The sequence below is a fragment of the Crinia signifera genome, chromosome 3, assembly GCF_055691185.1.
Source record: "Crinia signifera chromosome 3, ASM5569118v1, whole genome shotgun sequence".
Classification (NCBI taxonomy): Eukaryota; Metazoa; Chordata; class Amphibia; order Anura; family Myobatrachidae; genus Crinia; species Crinia signifera.
This window is the reverse complement of record NC_139219.1, coordinates 226,544,996-226,566,795: the sequence shown is the minus strand read 5'-3', so window position 1 is coordinate 226,566,795 and position 21,800 is coordinate 226,544,996. Positions and strand designations below refer to the sequence as shown.

The 21,800-nt window shown below is 40.7% G+C and overlaps 1 protein-coding gene across 1 annotated transcript in view; it reads right to left on the bottom strand.

Moving 5' to 3' along the window:
- Positions 1-9,292: 9,292 nt before the first annotated feature.
- Positions 9,293-21,800, bottom strand: part of OSTN (osteocrin) — a 30,013-nt gene continuing 17,505 nt past the window's right edge. Inside the window, exons 3-4 of the mRNA XM_083174737.1 lie at positions 14,745-14,841; positions 9,293-11,452 (exon numbers count right to left, since the gene is read on the bottom strand). Coding sequence (XP_083030863.1) covers positions 14,757-14,841 — 85 coding nt within the window. The 3' untranslated portion in view covers positions 9,293-11,452; positions 14,745-14,756. The remainder of the gene's footprint in view (positions 11,453-14,744; positions 14,842-21,800) is intronic.

Below are 21,800 nucleotides of genomic sequence, written 5' to 3'. Positions count from 1 at the left end.
CATATTGAATGTCTTTTTTATTATTATAAATAAAATAGATAATATTCACTATGCAATGTAATAACGATGAGGAGATGGTAGAGCGCAGCAATGTGCATCATGCGGCTGTGTGCATTGTGTGTCACTATGGGCAGTACTATTTTTCTGGAAAAATTGGTTCAGGAACTGTGTCTGGGGGCAGAGCCATTTATATGTAATATATATATAAATATACAGTACTATTTTTCTGGAAAAACATTTTCAGGAACTCCAGGTCTGGGGGTGGATCAATTAAATAAAAAAAATATATAAAATAGAGATAGGGAGGGAGAGATAGATGTATATATTGTATTTAGAAACAAAGGCACTCACAGGTGACTTTAAAATAAAACTTATCTTATGAAAAGTACATTTTCAGTTCCTGATGATGTCATATTTAATTAGAGGTTAAGGAACTGAGTTCCTGCTGGTTCCTGCTGAAAAATAGCACTGTGTGTATATATATATATATATATATATATATATATATATATATGTATATATATATATATATGTGTGTGTGTGTGTGTGTGTGTGTGTGTGTGTGTATATATAATTAGCTATCTATCCATCTATCTATCAATTAATTATTTATTTATTTAGAAAAGAAGACACTCAAAATTAACTTTCAAATAAAACTTTTTTTGTGGAAAGTATATTTTGGACCAAGACAGGTTCAGGAACTGGCTTCCCGATTATGTCATATTTAATAATAGGTTCAGGAACTGAGTTCCTGCTAGTTCTTGGTGAAAATATCACAGAGTATGGGTTGCCAGACAGGGGACCAGGTCCAGGTGGGTTACCAGTAGGGGAATCAGAGAAAGGTCCCTTTCAAGAATTCAGATGGGCCTTTGGCTGGCTGAACGTCCGGCACCTTTATATACCATTGCTAGGTGCAGCCCTGCCACAGCAATTCTTACAGCCCATTAAAACCTTGGGGTCTGGTCGAGGCCTACGGGTATCCCCTGTCATGATCCAGGTAATAAGACATATATTCTTTGATCTAAAATCTCTCCAGAGGCTACCTAACGCTGCAGCAATCCCTGCCTGTTGTGTCTGCCTGTCAGCTCCAGTCTCCTGTGGCTTCCATGCCACCACCATTATCATAGGCCACAAGCATGCGCATACCTCCCAACATGACCCTCTCCAGGAGGGACACAATGCTCTGTTTCTGGACATCCCTCTTGATTTATGATTGCCGCAAGCTATTTTAAACAGGTTAATTGCTCAGAAAGGTGTTTCAACACAGGTAATCCTAAATCAAGAGGAAAGTCCAAGAAGAGAGCATTGTGTCCCTCCTGGAGAGGGTCATGTTGGGAGGTATGCATACCTCCCAACATGACCCTCTCCAGGAGAGACACATTGCTCTGTTTCTGGACTTCCCCTTAATGTATGATTACCATCAACTGTGGTGACACACCTTTCTTATCAATTAACCCATGGTTGTCTACCTGACCCTCTCCTTCAGGGAGAAAATGCTCTGCTCCTGGACTTCCCTGGTAATGTATGATTGCCAGGTACTTGTGTAATATCTGGGCGCCCGATTTTTCATTGTATTACATCGCATCGCATCACATGCAATATAGTGACATACAATTCATGCAATGCAATTTTTCATTGTAAAGACACGATTTTTAATTGTATAGTCACTCATGGGTGATTTCATACCTCCACTATCCAACTACGTATGTAGTTGATTTTATATAGTGTGGCGAGCGCAGCGAGCCACCAAGCCCGAAGCGTGGCGAACGCAGCGAGCCCAGCGAGGGGACGCAGAATACATGTAAAGTAATCCGTGTCCCTTCGCGGGGCTCGCTGCGCTCGCCATGCTTCGGGCTCGTTCCCAGCTAGTCTCCAGTGACAATCGTTCATCATCGTTTCAAGCATCATCTGTGTTCCATCATTGATAATCACTTCCATCGATGTTCATCATCCTTCCTGAACCAACTCCATTGGTAGTCACAGTAATGCATTCTCCAGTTTATTGTGCTTCACAGTTAATACCTTCAATAAGAACTGCATCATTCTTTACACTGCACTCATTGCCTCTGACCATCGATGTATATGCATCTCATGCCATTCCAATGACGTCTGATATTTTTACGTTACTGCAGTCAGTATATTCAAGGTACAGATTGCAAGTCTTTTCCCCGCTCTGTACCATCCTGCATGTTTAATAAAGACTTTGTATTATACCTACCTGCTTCCTCCATTCTGGTCATGCCCTTGGGCAATCCTACTAAGTACCATATTCTGGTAAATGCATCAAGGTTCCCAGAGTCCTCTCCTTAGTCAGTCCCTATGCCCGTGGCTTCTGGTTCCGTCCAAGCCTTGGGCATGACATCTCCTTTGACCCCCACTGCTACCGGCCTTCCGCACTGGACAAATGATTATCCAACAGTTCTGATGGACAAAATGTTAAATGCACTTATTGGCTAGTGTGTATGGGGCTTTTTTGTGTACCCAGCTTCAGGGGGTCATTCAGGTGCAGTCGGAGTTGCTATTACTGCTTCTTCCTTGTAATGCAGCAGGAAGCGTCTATTACAAGCAGCTCTAGTGATCCAACCAGCAATCTAGGACACAGCATCCATATCTGCAAGTATACATCTTGAGATATATGTACATAATCATTATTATCATGTACTGTATTTGCATTATGAGCTTTATTACATATATTATTGATGGATGGAATCAGACTGGGGCATTTGCGGCACACCAGGGCAATGCAGTGTTAGGGGCCCATGCTAAGTTGGTGTTGCTAGCCATCATAGAGGCTTGGCCAACCATTACATCATTGTCTAGGCCCCTTGATTAATACTGCAAGTGCATGCATGATAATGTATCAGATTAATAACAACAATGAATTGCAGAAAATACACCATAGTCATGTGCAATGTAATGTAACATATGTATACTTATATAAGTGCACAGTCTTGAAATGTAACCCTAGAGAAAGAGGTGTGCTTTCAAGCAGTGGTACCCACCAAGGCCGGATTAAGACTTCGGGGGGCCTAGGGCACTTTAAAAAGGGGGCTCCCTCCCACTTTATTACTGGTCGCAAACTGCACGGGAGAATATTACACTGTCAAAACACAGAGTAAAGGCAGTATAACCTTGGTCAATGAGTAACTGCAGGTGTGGGGGGGGGGGGGGGATTGTCACATTGGCAGATAGGTGAAGCTGCAGTACTACCCCACTCCCATGCACAAAACCTTTAGCTAAAAAAAATACATGCCAACCACAGGGGGCCCCTAGATAGAGGGGTCCCAGGGGTACTGACCCCCTGTGACCCACCCCCTTAATCCGGCCCTGGTGCCCACCTCTGTTGGTCAGTCCAACCTTGAATGAAATTACCCTTTAACATTGGCTTCTTTTGTGATGCAGAACACAGATTCACAGTTTTTTGGCCAAATCGGCCTCCACAGAGCCCCTGACAGCTCTCCCTGGGGCAGGTTGTGCTGCCTGTGTCCCTGCCCCCCCCCCCCCCCCTGAAACCCTTGTACTTGTCTTCAAAATTGTCAAAAAGACCATTGAAAGGTAGGTTTTGGATGTCTTTTTTAAGAACAATAGTTACATGTGTTCTACATTTCTACTGAAAATAAAAAGATTAAAGAGAACAGAGCAATATGTGGGTCTTGTGTGGTCTCCTTGTGGTTTAGCAACAAACTACTTCTATGCCTATACTGATTGTGTGAAGTAAGAGTAAGCAGACCACTATTTTCTAGTTTAAGAAATACATGAAAAAGGACACAAACACACACACAAAACAATTCCCATGATTACATTTTATTTCAAATGAAAATATGTTGTGGCGTTTAACAGTAATAAAAGACAGAAGAGGTGTAATAGTACATCTGACATACATATAGAAAATGAAGAGAACAATGCTCATTCATTATACTGCCAACAAGTAACTGCTCTAATTATTATGACTGTGATGATATAGCAGTGGTATTCAAATGTAATTGATATATGTAATGTGAATTCATTCAATAAAATAAATTCAATATAAAAAAATACTAGGCTTATAATCAGGGAAGGCACAAGAGGGTGGGCAGCAGCTCAATTCAAAAATCAAATAGGGGAGCCACATCAACTGCCATTCCTACTGACTACCATACTGACTCACTAGCAGTTGCTGTGGCTCCACTATTTGAATTTTGAACTGTGCTTCAGCCCCACCCCTGGATTCACCACTTCTTATAATAAACTAAATAAATGAAGTGGCAGAACAAAACATAAAGGTGGTAGAGGTAAACCTGAAAATTAATTTAAACTTTACTTGAATTGAGCATAAAAGTGAATTGTATGCTAAAATGCACTGTACTTTTCCATCTTCCAATTATTTCAATTTAGTTTTTGCCCATTCCTCATTGCAAAATGAAGAATTCATTGCTTTAATGTTAAGACCAGTTTCTAATATGGATTGCCTTAACAAATGCCCTACTTATTTTTATTTCACAAATACAGGTTGAGTATCCCGTATCCGAATATCCGTTATCCGAATTATTCTGAAAACCATACATTCCAGAAAGTGAACAAAACTTTTTTTTTTGCTAAAAACTTACTGGGGACATCTGTAACAGCACTACTGAGGGAATGATATGTAACTGCCATTATATATGTGCAAGACAATGATTGCTTGCCATTTAAATTCAGTGCCTGAGATTGTACACAAACTTTGTTTCATGTTTCGAAACCTTGTTTTATGCACAAATAAAATATAATTGGGTTTATTTCAAGTGTTTGATGTATATGTACAACATAAATGCAAGATACCTCAAGATACATCATTGAAATATTAAAATATTCCGAAATACGGAATAATCCATTATCCAAAATTCTCCTGGTCCCAAGCATTTTGGATAAGGGATACTCAACCTGTAATACAATTGTAGGTGTGTGTCATTTCCTAGGCAAACAAACAGACAAATTTGGCCAATGATATAAATATATGACAGGAAAACACACAAGCCAATAAATTAAAGTAATATGAAGGTGGAGAATCCTGTGGGAACTGAGGGGTAGATTTATTAAGCTTGTGATGTGATAAAGTGTCTGGTTTCAAACCAAGCCTGTAACTTCACAGTTAGGAGCTGATGGGCCAGTGATAAAAACCAGACACTTTATCACTTCACCAAGCTTAATAAATCTGCCCCTAAATTCCCAGGTACAGCCCTGGACATAGTGGTGAACAAAAAGGATTGGTGTATTCTACCTGAAAATGTATTTTCCAGGATCAGACTGAGAGTTGGCGGGGGAGTACCAAGGATACAGACCCGAGCTTGATTGAGAGCACCCCTCTCAATCAAGCTCAGGTCTGTGGGGGGCCTGGGAATTCTTTTGAGCACAGTATAGTATATTTTTATCTTTTTTTTTCTGGAAAGGGAGTTGTCACACTGGATTTGGCCACACTCCCTCAGTATCACCCGGCCAGTCAGTCAGTGGCATATATTCAATGCCGTGGGCGAGCAGTGACTGCGAGCAGGACTTTTTGCTCGCAGTCACCGCTCACCCTGTCAGTATTCAACTGACCCCCCTAATACGCAAATTCCCCCTCGCTCCGTTTTTTGAGCGAGGGGAATTTGCGAATGTGCCTCCAAAAGCTGCGAGAGCCGAGGCTAATTACAGCGAGTTTGCTGCACTAGCCGCGGCTCTCGCAGTTTAGGGGAATCCTCGCCGTTCTGTGACTGCGAGGATTCCCCCGGAACGTTGCATAGTGCGAGCGGCCGGCGCGGGGGTTAAACTGCGAGGATCACTGGTTTTCTGTGATCCTCGCAGTTTAACCCCCTCGCCGGCCGCTCGCACCGGCATTGAATACATGCCTGTATGTCTCAAATGTCCTGATGAACGGCACTCCCACCAACTGCTAGTTGGTAGTGCAGCTTTAATATGAAATTATTAATATTCTCAGTGGAGGACTGTACAGTCGTTTACTAAATATCACTGTAGGGGGTGGTCTACTCATATATTACATGGTTGAACTACATTGTCCTGCAATGTGCCAGTGTCAAAACCCTCTTAATAGCAGATATTGAGCCAGATGCACTAAGCTTCAAAAGTGATAAAATGGAGAGTGATAAACAACCAACCAATCAGCTCCTGCCTGATATTTTTCAAACACAGTCTGTGATATGGCTGGTAAGATCTGATTAGCTGGCTGTTTATCACTCTCCATTTTATCAAATTTGAGGCTTAGTGCATCCCGCCCATTGATATAATAGGACAAAGGAATACAGCATTCTACAGGATTGGAGTAAATACAAATCTACAAATCTGTTACATACACCAAAATGTAGTGGTTAAACATTAATAATATATCTATCACCTAGCATTCTGCAGAAATGAGTGTCTAAAAAAGATTAGTACCAAAAATAACTAGCTACGTTTTGTTCCTGATGTGGAATAAGTAATTAAATATGTTTTGAAATGTTATGTACTGTATATCAGAAGAACCCATATATAATTCTACTCTCCAAAAGAGCAGAGGGAAGAAGTGATAATGATGTGTATGCATAAAAGCTGCCTGGCAAATTAAAATAAAACATGAAGACCAAATAAGCTACACAATTCCCTATGGGCCATATGTAAAGGCCTTTGAGTTGTGGCAAGTGGTTGTTTCGGAGTTTAAAGAAAATTGCTGATTTTAATATATAGTATTGGGTAAATCTCCAATATCATGCCACTTGCCAAACGTCGCAGGCGGTTATGTTACTTTTATCCCATTATAGGTGTTTTTAGATACATTATTAGAAGCACATCCCTTCATTATTATTTTTTGTATTACTCTGTATCCCTTTATAAAAATGAAAAGAGGTGATGTAACCAACCAATCAAATTCTGTCTATAATTTTATAGGATGCAATAGAAAAATGATAGACAGAATCTGATTGCTTGCTATGAGTAACATCACCTCTTTTTTATTTTTAGAATCTTTAATAAATTTGCCTCTTCTTTATGGTTTACTATGAACAAGCTCTCATTAGGTTTAGAAAACCTGAATGCGCTATACAGTAGGTCCATGTTAACAGAGATCAGAGGCGTAACTCTGAGAGGCAATGGAGGCATCTGCCGCCAGGCTCCTGCTCCCAAGGGGGCGCCTCTCCTCCCCTGCAAGTTTGAATCAGTTCATTGAAAGCCATTGAAATCCCTTCTGTGGCTGACTCCTCCTCTTAGCAGGACCAAAGATGTCGCATTCTCTTTATTTTAAACACAATATATTTATATTAGGTGCTGTGTGTGAGGGCGCCAATATTTATCTTGCCTCTGGGCAACTGGGACGAACTTACGCCACTGACAGAGATCATCTTATCGCTAAAAGGGGATCTTGCTAACTTGGCCAATCTAGAACTAGAGGTGCATCTACGGTGCGATTGCATTGCTATTCCATCCTGATTCGATCGGGATTGAATTGAGATTCAATCGTGATCAAATGACAGGGCAAGGCAAACGCATTAGTTTTGGACTATATAGTATAGATCTGTACTATATAATCTTGCCTGTACAGTCTATTTTTCTATTTGATTTCGATGCTGTGGGACAGCACACCGGGAATGCGTTTGATTTCCTTTGATTTTGCTTATATAAGCAAAACTGTATAGAAAAATAGACCAAAACAAATTGTGTGTATGGGGCATAAGAAGCTCTGGGGGAAATTTACTAAGATGTATATTCTACTTCACAAGTGATGTTGCTATGGGCAACCAATCAGAATCTACTTCTTATTTATTTAGCACCCTCTAGAACAGGGGGGACCAAACCTGTCCTCAAGATCTACCAACGGTGCATGATTTCCAGGCAACCTGTGGATCTCTAGTAGGAATGAATGCAGCAGGTTTTAAAATGTGACAGTTAGTAATGACTACAGCTGTGCACCAGCTAGGTAACCTGGAAAATGTGGACCGTTGGTAGATCTCGAGGACCGGTTTGGCCACCCCTGCTTTAAAAGATAGTAGACAGGATCTGATTGGTTGCCCATAACAACATCACATGTAAAGTAGAATACACATCTTAGTAAATTTCCCCCTCTGTGTTTGGATTATATTACACAGGTAGATTGGAAGTGCAGGAATGTTTTTTTTATTTGTATTAGATGTGGCCCAATGGAGTGGGTTACACCAACCTCCAAAGGTGATGATTCAAAGGCCAGCTGTACATATTGTTAGCTAGTGACTGTGATCTCTGTGTATAGAGGCCCGCAATTACCCTACTGGGCCCCAATGGGATCCAGATGTGCTTTCAAACTACTGAGCTGTTGGATCTGTAGGTGGCCAAATTGTACTTAAGGCCTAATATTGGGTTTAGATCCCAGTGACTAATAATCTGTAAGAAATTATCCTAGATTTCCTAGATGCTTATTGTTCTTTAATTATTAAAGGTTTAAAATAGAATTCCGTGAGTTACATTGCCATATTTCCAAGCATAAAAAGCTCAGAGAAGTTTTAGTAATGTCATGGATTAAACAGCTCAGCAACAACAACAAAATAAACATGAACATGTTTGACTCCTGCTGATTAAAGCCAGTGACCCTATAGATCATACAAACAAAGATCAATGTAATATGTTTATGTGGTCCAGCCACTCCACATGCAAAGTCTAGCCACCCCGGGTTCTGCCTCCTATTGTTATATCTAGAACAAGTCGTGCATAAAGTATTATTGTTATAATAAGACACATATGTACATAATTTGAGGCAATTAGATCTATTTGTATTGTCAAAAATGTTACAAAATGGAACTTATGATCTTTGTCATATTTTCCATTACATATCTATAATTCATAATTAAGTAAATGTATTAGTAATTTAATCTTTTAACGCAACTCCACCCTGAGTGAACCCAAATATTGTATTATTATGTTTCTAGAGCATAAACTGCATTTAAAGTGTACTGGAAACACAGTTTGGAAAATTCAACATCAATAATACAACCAGAGTAAAAGCCCAACTGCTACATACAATTAGAAATGAGTAATCAGTAATGACCGCACTTGTCTCTTTGCCAAGTACATCCTGCTAACATAACTAGGCATTATTTAAAGAGTACACAAACTTAGATAGCAATTGTAATATTCAATGGCCAAACCACACATCATGAAACATACTGTATGTTCACTCTGGCAGGAACTGCCTACCCGAGTCCCTGACCAATCACACGGAAATATTGTAATGTGGCTAAAGGTGAGTACACACTAGATCAGTGATGGCTAACCTTGACACTCCTGTTGTTGAAGTACACATCCCAGCATGCCCTGCATCAGTTTTAGCATGGCCAAATAGTAAAACTGTAGCAGGACATGCTGGGATGTGTAGTTCAACAACAGCTGGAGTGTCAAGTTTAGCCATCACTGCACTAGATATATTTTAAACAAAATGTACGATAATGACATCTAAGATCTACTGTACATTTTTGTGTATATCTTCCAGTGAGTATATACTATGTAAATAATGATGCACGCTTCAATGTCCTCCTCTACGGCGATGTCGCCTATGCAGACAGCTCAAGCTAAGGATACAGTCAATGACCACTATACTCCTGAATGTGCCAATTGACTCAGAGTGTATGCACTACTATATATTGTTTGTCACGGAGTTCAGTGGAAATCACTGACAACCTCACATTGTTTGCAATGTTATCTAATTTGTACCCAGCTTAACAATTTCCATCCTCTTAAAAGTAGCCGTTGGCTGCCTTGCGAGTGATGCTCCTGAAACTGTTCTTATTTCATTTTTTTTTTGAGGCAACTAGATAAAAGCTTCTATACTTCGTACAGGGTCATCAAAGTTCTATTGAAGATTGGATGTTACCCACAGAAACCAATTCTACTTATTTGTTTAGCATATTTTATAAGATTATAGATAGAATCTGATTGATTGCCCTCAGAAACATACCATCTTCAATAGTTCTTCCATCTTAGTAAATAAATCCCATCATGTCACAGTGACTTATCAGCAGCATGTCCACAAGTTGCTGTCATTACATAGGATGTTCATACTTTCATTTATACACATGAATATGTATTTATATCTGCACACCAGATTGGTTATCTTCATCTGTTATTTCCTTTTGTATGGACAAATACAATATTTTTATGGTTACCTGTATATGGGACAATAAGCAATATGCAAGTATTTTATATGGATTGTCTTACTGTACATATCCCTATTCTGCTACTTGGGTACTTGTGTATTTGCAGGGCGCCCAATTTACTTACGTACGGCGCCGTAGGAAAATTGCATCGCATCGCATGCCATTGGCGGTGCGATGCGATTTTTCATTGTATAAGCACCCATGCGATGAGATGTGATGGTACTTAATTTTAAAAGCACCCATGCACACCCCCACTATCCACGCCACCCCAAAGCGTGGCGAGCGCAGCGAGCCCCGCGTCTTCCCGACCTTTTCATACCCCCACTATCCAAGTCAGCGTGGAGTTGATTTTATAAAGCGTGGCGAGCGTAAACAGCCACCGATTTTGTGTGTGATGCGATGCAATCGGCGGTCAGGGTGCAGTGAATAAATTGACTAGTGAGATCGCATTGCGTCATGTCACATAGCATGCCAAGAAAACGTGCCATATGATGGGATTTCACTACGCAGAATAGCCCACTAAGCAAATAGCTTAGTGGGCGCCCTGCTAATACACAAGTACCGCTACTTGTACACACAACCATCTGGGTTAGAAATGGGAATTTTAATATAGTAATCCACTAGACCTTTGATTCACCAGCTGCTGTGAAACATATCTTTGTTAGAAGGAGTCCTATTTATACAGACTTAATATGCAGGGAGGCAAATGCAAATCAGAAATGTGGGTTACATACTGTAAGTTAAGAGAGGCAAAACAGTCCTGCACAAGAGGACCATCACATACTATTCATATTAGAAATAGAAAATCCACAGTTTGTACCTCACTATCGTGTCTCTCGGTTACTGCAAAATTTAAATTTGTTTTAGAAAAAGTGTTTAAATAAATGGAAAATCATTGTCACACCCCATGAAAACAGTGTTTCTGCATCTAAGCTAGCTAAGTGTCTTCTGTTATATACATGAGTGAATGTGGCGCTGTGTGTAGAGGGGCCTGGAGTGCATTGGCAGGCAATAACATACATTATTACAATGGCATACATATTGAATGGGGGATATACTTTCTATTCCAATTGAATCACATATGTTGATATTTGATCATAATGAAACACAGTGTTTAGGTCACCAGGCAGCACGGTAGCTCATAGATGCCCAGGAGCACCCTGGCTGTGAAAGTTCTGATCTGATGAATAGAATCTATTATTGTTTTGACAGTGGATGTGAAATTGATTTATAGATGGTCAATTCATTAATCATTGTAACGGTAATCAGGCCATGGAGCTCTGGCTGGTATTAGCAGAATTTTGGTGGCGTCTGCAATGTATCATCTATCATCCAGGAAGAAGTACCTGCAGAAAATAAAAACACAGGTCATGAAAATATGTCCCCTCATGTTCTAACTACAAAATGTGCTGTATGAATAGCACAAAATGTGGTTCCTACTTCCATTATAAAGCTAAGGTCATCTATCCTTTCAGGACGCTACTCATTAACCCAATTTCCATCTACAAATGGTGACAGACATGGAGATTACAGGGCAGATGCATCAAGTTGTGAATAGAGTGGAGAAGAGGACCAGTGGAAATGTTTCCCATAGCAACAAATAAGCTTCATGAAAGTATTTATCAAATACATTCAATAAAATGATAGGTAGATGTTGATTGGTTGCTATGGGAAGTCTTTCCACTGGTCCACTTCTCCACTCTTTTCACTGCTTGTGACATCAACCCCTACATTATTTAAATTATTTATTTTATTTATTTATTAACAGTTTCTTATATAGCGCAGCATATTCCGTTGCGCTTTACAATAGCAGACAGTGAAACAAAACAGGGTATTTACAGACAGTCAAAATGTAGGAGGGCCCTGCTCGCAAGCTTACAATCTATAGGGAAATAGGCATTGATACATAAGGATAGATACTGTATTCTTTATTGCATCGATTCCACCAGAACGCAAGGTTCTATGACTGGTTCTGGAATTTGATAAGCTTGCCTGAAGAGATGAGTCTTCAGGGAACGCTTATAGGTTTGGAGACTGGAGGAGAGTCTTATTGTGCTTGGGAGGGCATTCCACAGAGTGGGTGCAGCCCGAAGAAAGTCCTGCAGTCGGGAATGGGAGCGGGTAATGAGTGTGGATGAGAGACGCAGATCTTGGGAGGAGCGTAGAGGTCGTGTTGGATGATATTTTGAGATAAGAGAGGATATGTATGTTGGTGTAGTTTGGTTTATGGCTTTGTGTGTAAGTAAAAGAATTTTGTATTGAATACGGTAGAATACAGGTAACCAATGAAGTGACTGACAGAGTAGCTTTGCAGACGATGAACGTCTGGCTAGGAAGATTAGCCTTGCAGCTGCATTCATTATGGACTGTAGTGGTGAGAGTCTGTATTGGGGAAGGCCAATAAGGAGACTATTGCAATAATCAATGCGTGAGATGATGAGAGCATGGATTAGAGTTTTTGCAGTGTCTTGTGTAAGGTAAGGGCGAATTTTAAATATGTTTTTTAGGTGCATGTGGCATGATTTTGAGACAGATTGAATGTGGGGTACAAAGGAAAGTTCTGAGTCAAGGATAACACCTAGGCAGCGAGCTTGAGAGGTAGGAGTGATTGTCATCTTCTCAACAGCGATAGAGATATCAGGTTGGTAACTACTATTTATTGGCGGAAATATAATTAATTCTGTTTTTGAGATATTAAGTTTGAGGTGCCGAGATGACATCCAGGATGAAACAGCAGAAAGGCATTCAGAGACACGGCTCAATACAGATGGGGACAGGTCCGGGGAGGATAGGTAGAGCTGAGTATCATCCGCATACAGATGATACTGAAATCCAAAGGAGCTGATTAGTTTGCCAAGAGATGAGGTATAGATTGAGAAAAGCAAGGGACCTAAAACTGAACCCTGAGGTACTCCAACTGAAAGAGGTAGCGAAGAGGAGGTAGAATCAGAGAAACGAACACTAAAGGAGCGGTTAGAGAGGTAGGATGAGAACCAAGAGATTTTAAATTTAAATCACAATTTTAAAATGGTACCTCCCCATTGTCTGTCAATCATTTACTCAGCTTTATACGCCAGGCCCCATGTCTTACAATGTAATTGAGCAGTATGGTAATGGTTGCTCTTGTTTGTGCAGTGTGGAGTCCTACCAAAGTCCATATTGGCTGTGCACTACATGCTTCAGTGGATGTTCAGAGGAAAAGGTTGAATGAAACTTGTGATATTGATAGGCTTCATATGAATCACGTTGAGCAGAGGAGAGTACATTAAGACAAATGGAATTCACACAGATAAGATACATAAGAATACAATGGGCGTAGTGGTTTGTTAATAACTTAGGGGGGTCATTCCGATTCATTCGGTCCCCTTAAGATCTATTGTGTGTCTGAGAAGCTACTGGGCCATCCCTAAGTCTGACAGGCAGCAGCAACGGCAATGTGGAGATCAGCGCCTCCTACTTGTTGGCTGCAGGTCTGGCTGTGTCTCTATGCATTATAGGATTCACATAGTCTACAGGAGGTGGAGCCCTGAGCAGTATCAAAAAACGGATGCAGGAAGAAGGAGGACACTTAACATTTTCTGGCATTGGTATCTCCATGGTGGGACCTCGTTCACATCTCTAGCCTGAGCTTTGGTAAATCTACCTGGTGTAATGTGTAATGGGGATTTACATGGCATAATGTGTAATGGTGGCTCTACCTGATGTAATGTGTATTTACAGGCTCTACCTGGCGTAATGTGTATTTAGGGGCTCTACCTGGTGTAATGTGTACAATAGACTCTGCATGGCGTAATGATTAATGGTGGCTCTACATGGCGAAATGTGTTAAAAGGGATGTACCTAGGCATAATGAGTATAAGTAACTCTACCTGGAATAATATGTATTATGGGCTTTACCTGGCATAATGTTAACAAGGGGCTTTACCATGTGTAATGTGTACGAGGGGCCAATAACTCCCAGCTGCTCCATAAAGTTCTGTATGGGTACAATGGACCTGAGATTTTATCTTGTCCCCCCACAAAAAAAAAAACTTCTAACACCCCTGCTACCAACTGTCATGATTTCCACAGGACATTCATGTTTTGTGTGTGACTTTTCCACTGTCCCACCCATGGGCAACATCGTCCCATGGTGGGGGGCAGTTGGGAGTCACCCTGTTACTTGCTGCTTTGCTTAGTTTCCAGCTGTCATGTGTTAGAAAAGGACAGGAGACAATTGGCTGGAGCAGTGTTTATCATATAATGTGTGATAACAAGACTATCACTCTGACATCAGGCTTGCCTACCCTCACGGAATTGGCGGGAGGCTCCCGAAAATTGGGTCCCCCTCCCACCCCCCCCCCCCTTCCATGCTGCACAAAATTACAGTTTTTCACGGGTCCACGGCGAGGGGACGGGGTAGAATTACGCAAATTACATCTTTTTGCAACATTTTGCCCCTCCCCCAATTCACAGACCCGCAAATTAAGTTGACTGTCATGGGGGCGGGGCTTGATGACATCTGCCCACCCCGCCCCCATGATATGCTAGTATCGGGTCTCCTCTCGGGCTTCTCCCGGAGAGGAGAAAACAAAAGTCGGTAAGTATGCTCTGCCTGTTTGTTGTAAGGAGTTAACAGAAAACATTTGTGTAACTCACTATATAAATGTGTTAACCTCTAGTATTAGCTAGACGGTTCATGCCAATCCGATCAATAGGAATCCCAAATTTCCTTTTTGGAAGATCCACCACTTTTCTGCAAACACACAAAAAAAATGAGATAATAGTCAGTAATACAAAGTTTTATTTTCTACTGTTTGTCATGTGCCATATTTCATAGCTGTAACTTTTTATGAATGTACAGAATTTTATTTGTAGATAGCTACAAAGAAGCCTATTTGAGGCCCCAATCATGTGTCCAACTTGCTGAAAACTGCACCAGTAAATACTCAAGCACAAGAGCAATATTTCTATGGTGTTGGCCAACTGGTCTGTAAAACAGCTGTACCTGTGATCAGTATCACTGCAGCAGAAGTCGGAGTGATACTTACCAGTGTTAGGTCTACCCTGTGTGACCTGAGGTCACACATGGACACAGACAAAGGTCACACTGTCCAGCCTAGGAGCGATCCTCCGAATCCTATTACCAACCCCAGACCTCATTTATACACTACGCAAAAGCTTAACACCAGAATTATGCTTTCCTTATTTCAGCTTAGTACCAGCGTGCCAATAACTGACAATCGCTTGCATCCATTCATCACCAGCATACTTTATCTGTATTGACACGTGCTTCAATGTGCTTAGTGTCATGCATTTCCACTGAAGTGTGTCCTTAGGTAATTAATGGCAGTAGTGTGACACCATTCTTAACCCTTTGAGTGTCAAGTGTGAAAAATATGTGTAAAAATGTTAAGCATTTATTCATAATAACCTTTATTATATAAGGAAACATAATCATTTTTGCACAAATTTTTTTATTTGAAGTTATATAACAAATGTGAGCGACGCTGGCATTTTTAGCGGACATTTTGCACATCTCTCACAGCGATGTTGTCACTCAAAGGGTTAAAACATAGATTTTCTCATTTAAATAAAAGCTTTGTTTTATGATTTCTATCACTTACTTATTCTGCATTCTAAAACCATCAAAGGAGCTCATTCATTCATCAGCTTAAGTAAAGCCGGCCTTGGTGTAGAATTTAAAGATTTAAATATTTCCCTGTAATAAAAACCACTGTAAAGCCTTGCCGTCATCCATTGCCACATCCCTGAATCACCACTATACACACACACTATGGCAGCACTACTAGAGGGATGCGGCCAAAATCCCGGCGGTCGGAATCCCGACAGTCGAAGTACAGACACCGATAATTATGTATGCGATGGGCGGCAAAGGGGGCGGAGTTGGAGTGTGGATGTTAGACCATTCCGCCCAATGACACATACTGTGAGCCCACACCCAATTTCTGCCACTGCACCGCTCTATGAGATGCAGGCATGCCCCCATCCTTCTCTCCTGTCACACAGCATCTATACACAGCTGCTCTCCCAAGCAGAGCAGTGAGTGAGAGAAGGGCTCCCAACTGCCCCCCCACACACAGTGGATAAATTATGCCTGTGTGTTGGACAGTGAAACAGTCCCCAAAATTGGACTGACCTGCCAAAATCATTAAATTTGGCATGTATGCTAAAACATTTCAATTTACCTTTTATTTCAGCAAAACTAAAACAAACTAAAGTGAAATTCAATCTGACTATAAATGTTGGAAGCTTACAGTAAAAGCTACATGAAGGATTTTCTGAATACATCATATATGAAAATACATAAATTAAATAATTAGTAATATACCAAGACATCACAATTTTTTTTTTAAATAGGTAATCCAAGCACTTTCACCAGCAACTTGGCATTTACCTTTAATAAACAGACTCTACTGTACCCAGGGGTGAGAGGGAACTGGGTGGAACGTTCCACCACCTTTAATGGTGAGGTGGACCATTTTAACCTCCACATTGGCCCTGCACAGTAATTCTCACAGAAAAGCATTCTAGTTTGCAGGGGGATGACAAATACCCTACCCCTGGCCGGAGTGGAGGGGTGTAATTAGGTGGCATAGAGAAATGAGTTCCCCCACCTCTGCACAACCACTTTAAGCCCTGACTGTACCATTCAGTATTTCTTTACCAAAACAATGCCTGTATCATATTATATATTAGGCCACATTCCATGATGTGCTGCCAGCCAAATGAATGTCTCTATTGGCATGCAGTGTGGCAAGCGAGATATTCCAACTTGCTGGCAATGTTTCCCTGGTAAACTATGCACACTGCATACCAGGATACTGTAACTCCAGAACCACGTTGTAAGAATTCAAAGGACACTCTTACTCTGATAAAGTAGCACTTATTTTACAGAATTACCTCCCACACGTTTTCATTAAAAAACTTCTTAGGGGTATATTTATTAAACTGTGAGTTTACAGGAGTGGGGATATTGCCCATAGCAACCAATCAGGTTCTACTTATCATTTATCTAGACCTTATAGAAGAGAATAGATAATAGATTGAGGGCAGGATGCACTAACATCCACAGCCCCAGTCCACCGCACATCGCTGGCTACCACATAGATAATTATCGAATATGCACTAACATATGCGCTAATTATCGCAAAGAATAGCTCTTGCGTTAAGAGCTGTCTTTTGCGATGTGCCTGGTTATGGCAGCGGGTCCCCAGCAGCTCCCCCTCCTCTCTTACCTGGCTGCTGATGCTGCTGTGGAGCAGGCTCCGCCTCCTCCTCCTCCTTGCACCCAGAAGGGGAAGTGGGGCTAGAGAGGAGGAGGTCACTGGGTTTCTATGTTTAATAAAGCTTTTATTCTGTATTATGTGCAGTAAACATTCCTCCATAGCCTGTAGAAAGCACAGGGAGAAGTGTGTGACTCCAGCCTGACCAGGGACAGACACATGGATTTATTCTCTGGCATCATTTGACCACTGATGCCAGAGCTGTCGCAAATACGAATGAGCCAATCTATATAAGCATCCCTTTGGGACCATGACGTTACCAGAGTATTCGGTAATTTCCCTAGTTTCCATCACCTAGTTTCCATCACCATCACAGACTCTCCTGTCTGACTGATTAGACATTTTTCAACCCAATTTGTTCTGACCTCCCATTTTGTGCAATGCATTACCTCCCGAATCTGACTATGGTTATTCCTACACTTATATTTTATCACTTGGAATATTTACATCAGTCCTTTGTACCAGGTCTTCTGCACTTGTTTGGGGTTGTGGCCTCTGTATCAGCAGTGCCGAACAGGAGCATGAAGGGCCCACAGGCGGAATTTAGCAGTAGGGACCCATGCTTAAGAGACTTGGTCAACCATTACAGAGGACATAACCTGCAGACAACATGGATCCTATGGTGGCTCGGCCCATATAAATATGTGAACACAATCACTAAATTTGATTGGCAGGAGGGGTTTCTTGGTGTAGCTTCTATAGAATCCAACCAAGTAGCCATGTTCATCCATTTTCCTGCTCTACCAGGTAACTGATCCAATAATAGAGTAACAAGTTATACAGTATAATGCAAGTGCACAGTCTGAGGGGTTGGGGCCCACAGGCAGTGGGGACAACTGTGGATTTCACCTGTGCCTCAGTGGACCAGTCCTGTGTATCAGGCACACTGAATCCTAACTGGGTCCCAATTGACAACCCCCGATGTGTTAGATTCCATGCCAGTTGTGCTAATTCCAATTGATAAAATAGAATTATTCACGGGTATCTCTGGAATTCTGACAAACTCCTTCTGGGAAATATAGAAGGTTTCTTCATTACCCATTGGACCATTTCCAGGTGATAGCAGCTAGTTTTATTCTCCCACTCTCAGCCTTGGCAGCCCCTCAGCAAATAATAGAAGCTAATAGCATTAGTTTCCTGTTCACTGCTGAATTGTGCTGACAGTGTAGGAGAGATGAGAAAGCTAATAAAAGCAAACATAACAGTCTGAGCAATTCTGCTGGGTCTTAGGCTGTGGGAGTAGTGTTGGCAAGCCACAGGGAGTGACTTTGTATATGGTGGGGCTTTAAATTCCCATGCACTTGCATTGACCCTATATTATTTAAGAATATTATCTAAGAATTTGCATATTATTTAAATTAAAAAGACAGCAAGAATTATTAACAGTGCCCTGCAAAAAGGAACCAGTGGTAGAACTGGATTTACAACAGACTTATGATTTTTGGGGCAGCACTCCCCAGCCTCAAAATATGCTCTCCCACATCCTGTCTGCTTCCTAGTGATGCTGAGCAGGATACTGGGATAATAACAGGGCTGTGTGAAGGAGCGAGGCTAAATGTCCTGAATCATTAGGCTCTGCCCCCTCACTACAAATCATGGATGTTTCTCTGTGCTGTGAGCAAGGCCTAAAGGCCTAATGACATGTCTGTTTGGCCCCATCATCCAAGTGCATCCAATTTTTCCTCTCTGGACGTAAAAAAAAAAAAAGCAGCTATAAGGGTAGTTATTACACCCATCTTCAAACATACAACATAGGGAATTTCCAAGTCTCTGGCGCAATACTTGAAAACGGTGAGTCTAAAGATCTTCAGAATCTTCCCAGTTCTCAAGGGAATTTCTCAAAAGATAAAGAAAGGAGATATCAGTAATGATACTGACTGATCTAATATCACAGATGGATCACAAGGAGAAGATGGATAGATGGGCGTACCCCACTCACGGTAAGTAGGTCTGTGTATAGGCACGTAGCGGTTTCTTGTCTTTATCTCTCCTTCTTTCTTCCTTTTTTCTTTTTTTCTCTTTTTTCTTCTGATTTTCTTCTTTTTTCCTTATTTTCTTAAACCGGGAGTTTTTCCACTCAGTGAGTTATGTGGAAAATGTGGGAGTAAAGAATCAGGTTAGAGCGTTGACCAAAAATTTCTCTAAACACCCCGTGCAGATATGAAGTGGTGATGATCGTACCTTACTCACCCAAAAGAAGAGCAAGATACTTATATAAAGGTATCTTTGTAAGATGTAACTTATATTATCCAAAGGAAAAACATGGGAGTGCGTACCGCACTTACGTGGCTGTATGGTAAGTGTCCACCTGTAGCGTGTACTTGACTTGGGATTTGGTTCCGATATCACCGTCGGGACCAATTTTTCTCAATTGGAGTGTACATGAGTGAATGAAAATAATAGAATATTAATAAGTGAAATTTATCTAATATCTTATTGCCTCTATATAAAGAGGGTAGGTAAAGGGTGTTTTGTGCTTTCAGGATAGATAGAGGTACTGGTGTTGTACTGTGACTCACACTGTGATGTGTGGAGAGATTCCCAGAAAGGTTTCTTTAGAGAGGGAGGATTTCACCGCTTATAGTGTTCATATGTATTAATCACATATATACCCCAGATTTATTCAGTGAATTGGAGATATGCGTACCAAAACTTACAATGAAGTAAGTATTTTACCACCTATAGCGGTTTCTTTTGCTCAGGATGGAGTTCCGCAAAGTATTCTTAGCCAAAAGGAGCTTTTTTTCTTTTTAAAAAGTTCTTTATTGTACATAGGAAAAAATGTATAAAAAATCCTCCATCCCAACAATGGAAGGATCAGGTACAAGTCCCAAATATAGCAGCAAGATGTCCACAGTAGTCCCAGAAAAAATATACAAAAAAATAAAAAAATGTTAAAAAGTTAAAAAATACATACAGTAAGTCCAAAATTGTCCGGAAATGGATGAAGAAGGTGATGGCTGCTCACTCTCCACAGAACTAGTCATTAGACTAGTTCTGTGGAGAGTGAGCAGCCATCACCTTCTTCATCCATTTCCGGACAATTTTGGACTTACTGTATGTATTTTTTAACTTTTTAACATTTTTTTTATTTTTGTGTATATTTTTTCTGGGACTACTGTGGACATCTTGCTGCTATATTTGGGACTTGTACCTGATCCTTCCATTGTTGGGATGGAGGATTTTTTATACATTTTTTCCTATGTACAATAAAGAACTTTTTAAAAAGAAAAAAAAGCTCCTTTTGGCTAAGAATACTTTGGGGAACTCCATCCTGAGCAAAAGAAACCGCTATAGGTGGTAAAATACTTACTTCATTGTAAGTTTTGGTACACATATCTCCAATTCACTGAATAAATCTGGGGTATATATGTGATTAATACATATGAACACTATAAGTGGTGAAATCCTCCCTCTCTAAAGAAACCTTTCTGGGAATCTCTCCACACATCACAGTGTGAGTCACGGTACGACACCAGTACCTCTATCTATCCTGAAAGCACAAAACACCCTTTATCTACCCTCTTTATATAGAGGCAATAAGATATTAGATAAATTTCACTTATTAATATTCTATTATTTTCATTCACTCATGTACACTCCAATTGAGAAAAATTGGTCCCGACGGTGATATCGGAACCATATCCCAAGTCAAGTACACGCTATGGGTGGACACTTACCATACAGCCACGTAAGTGCTGTACGCACTCCCATGTTTTTCCTTTGGATAATATAAGTTACATCTTACAAAGATACCTTTATATAAGTATCTTGCTCTTCTTTTGGGTGAGTAAGGTACGATCATCACCACTTCCTATCTGCACGGGGTGTTTAGAGAAATTTTTGGTCAACGCACTAACCTGATTCTTTACTCCCACATTTTCCACATAACTCACTGAGTGGAAAAACTCCCGGTTTAAGAAAATAAGGAAAAAAGAAGAAAATCAGAAGAAAAAAGAGAAAAAAGAAAAAAGGAAGAAAGAAGGAGAGATAAAGACAAGAAACCGCTACGTGCCTATACACAGACCTACTTACCGTGAGTGGGGTACGCCCATCTATCCATCTTCTCCTTGTGATCCATCTGTGATATTAGATCAGTCAGTATCATTACTGATATCTCCTTTCTTTATCTTTTGAGAAATTCCCTTGAGAACTGTGAAGACTTCTGAAGATCTTTAGACTCACCGTTTTCAAGTATTGCGCCAGAGACTTGGAAATTCCCTATGTTGTATGTTTGATATTCTTGTTGGTTATTAGGTGATAACCGGGTAAAGTACAGACTCTCAGGCGGCATTGCGCCCACACAGGTCTTATCCTAAATTCTGCTTGCTAGTTGTATTGTTTATTACACCCATCTTGTTTAGTGCAATTAATATACAAATAGCACCACCACTAATTTATTCACTGC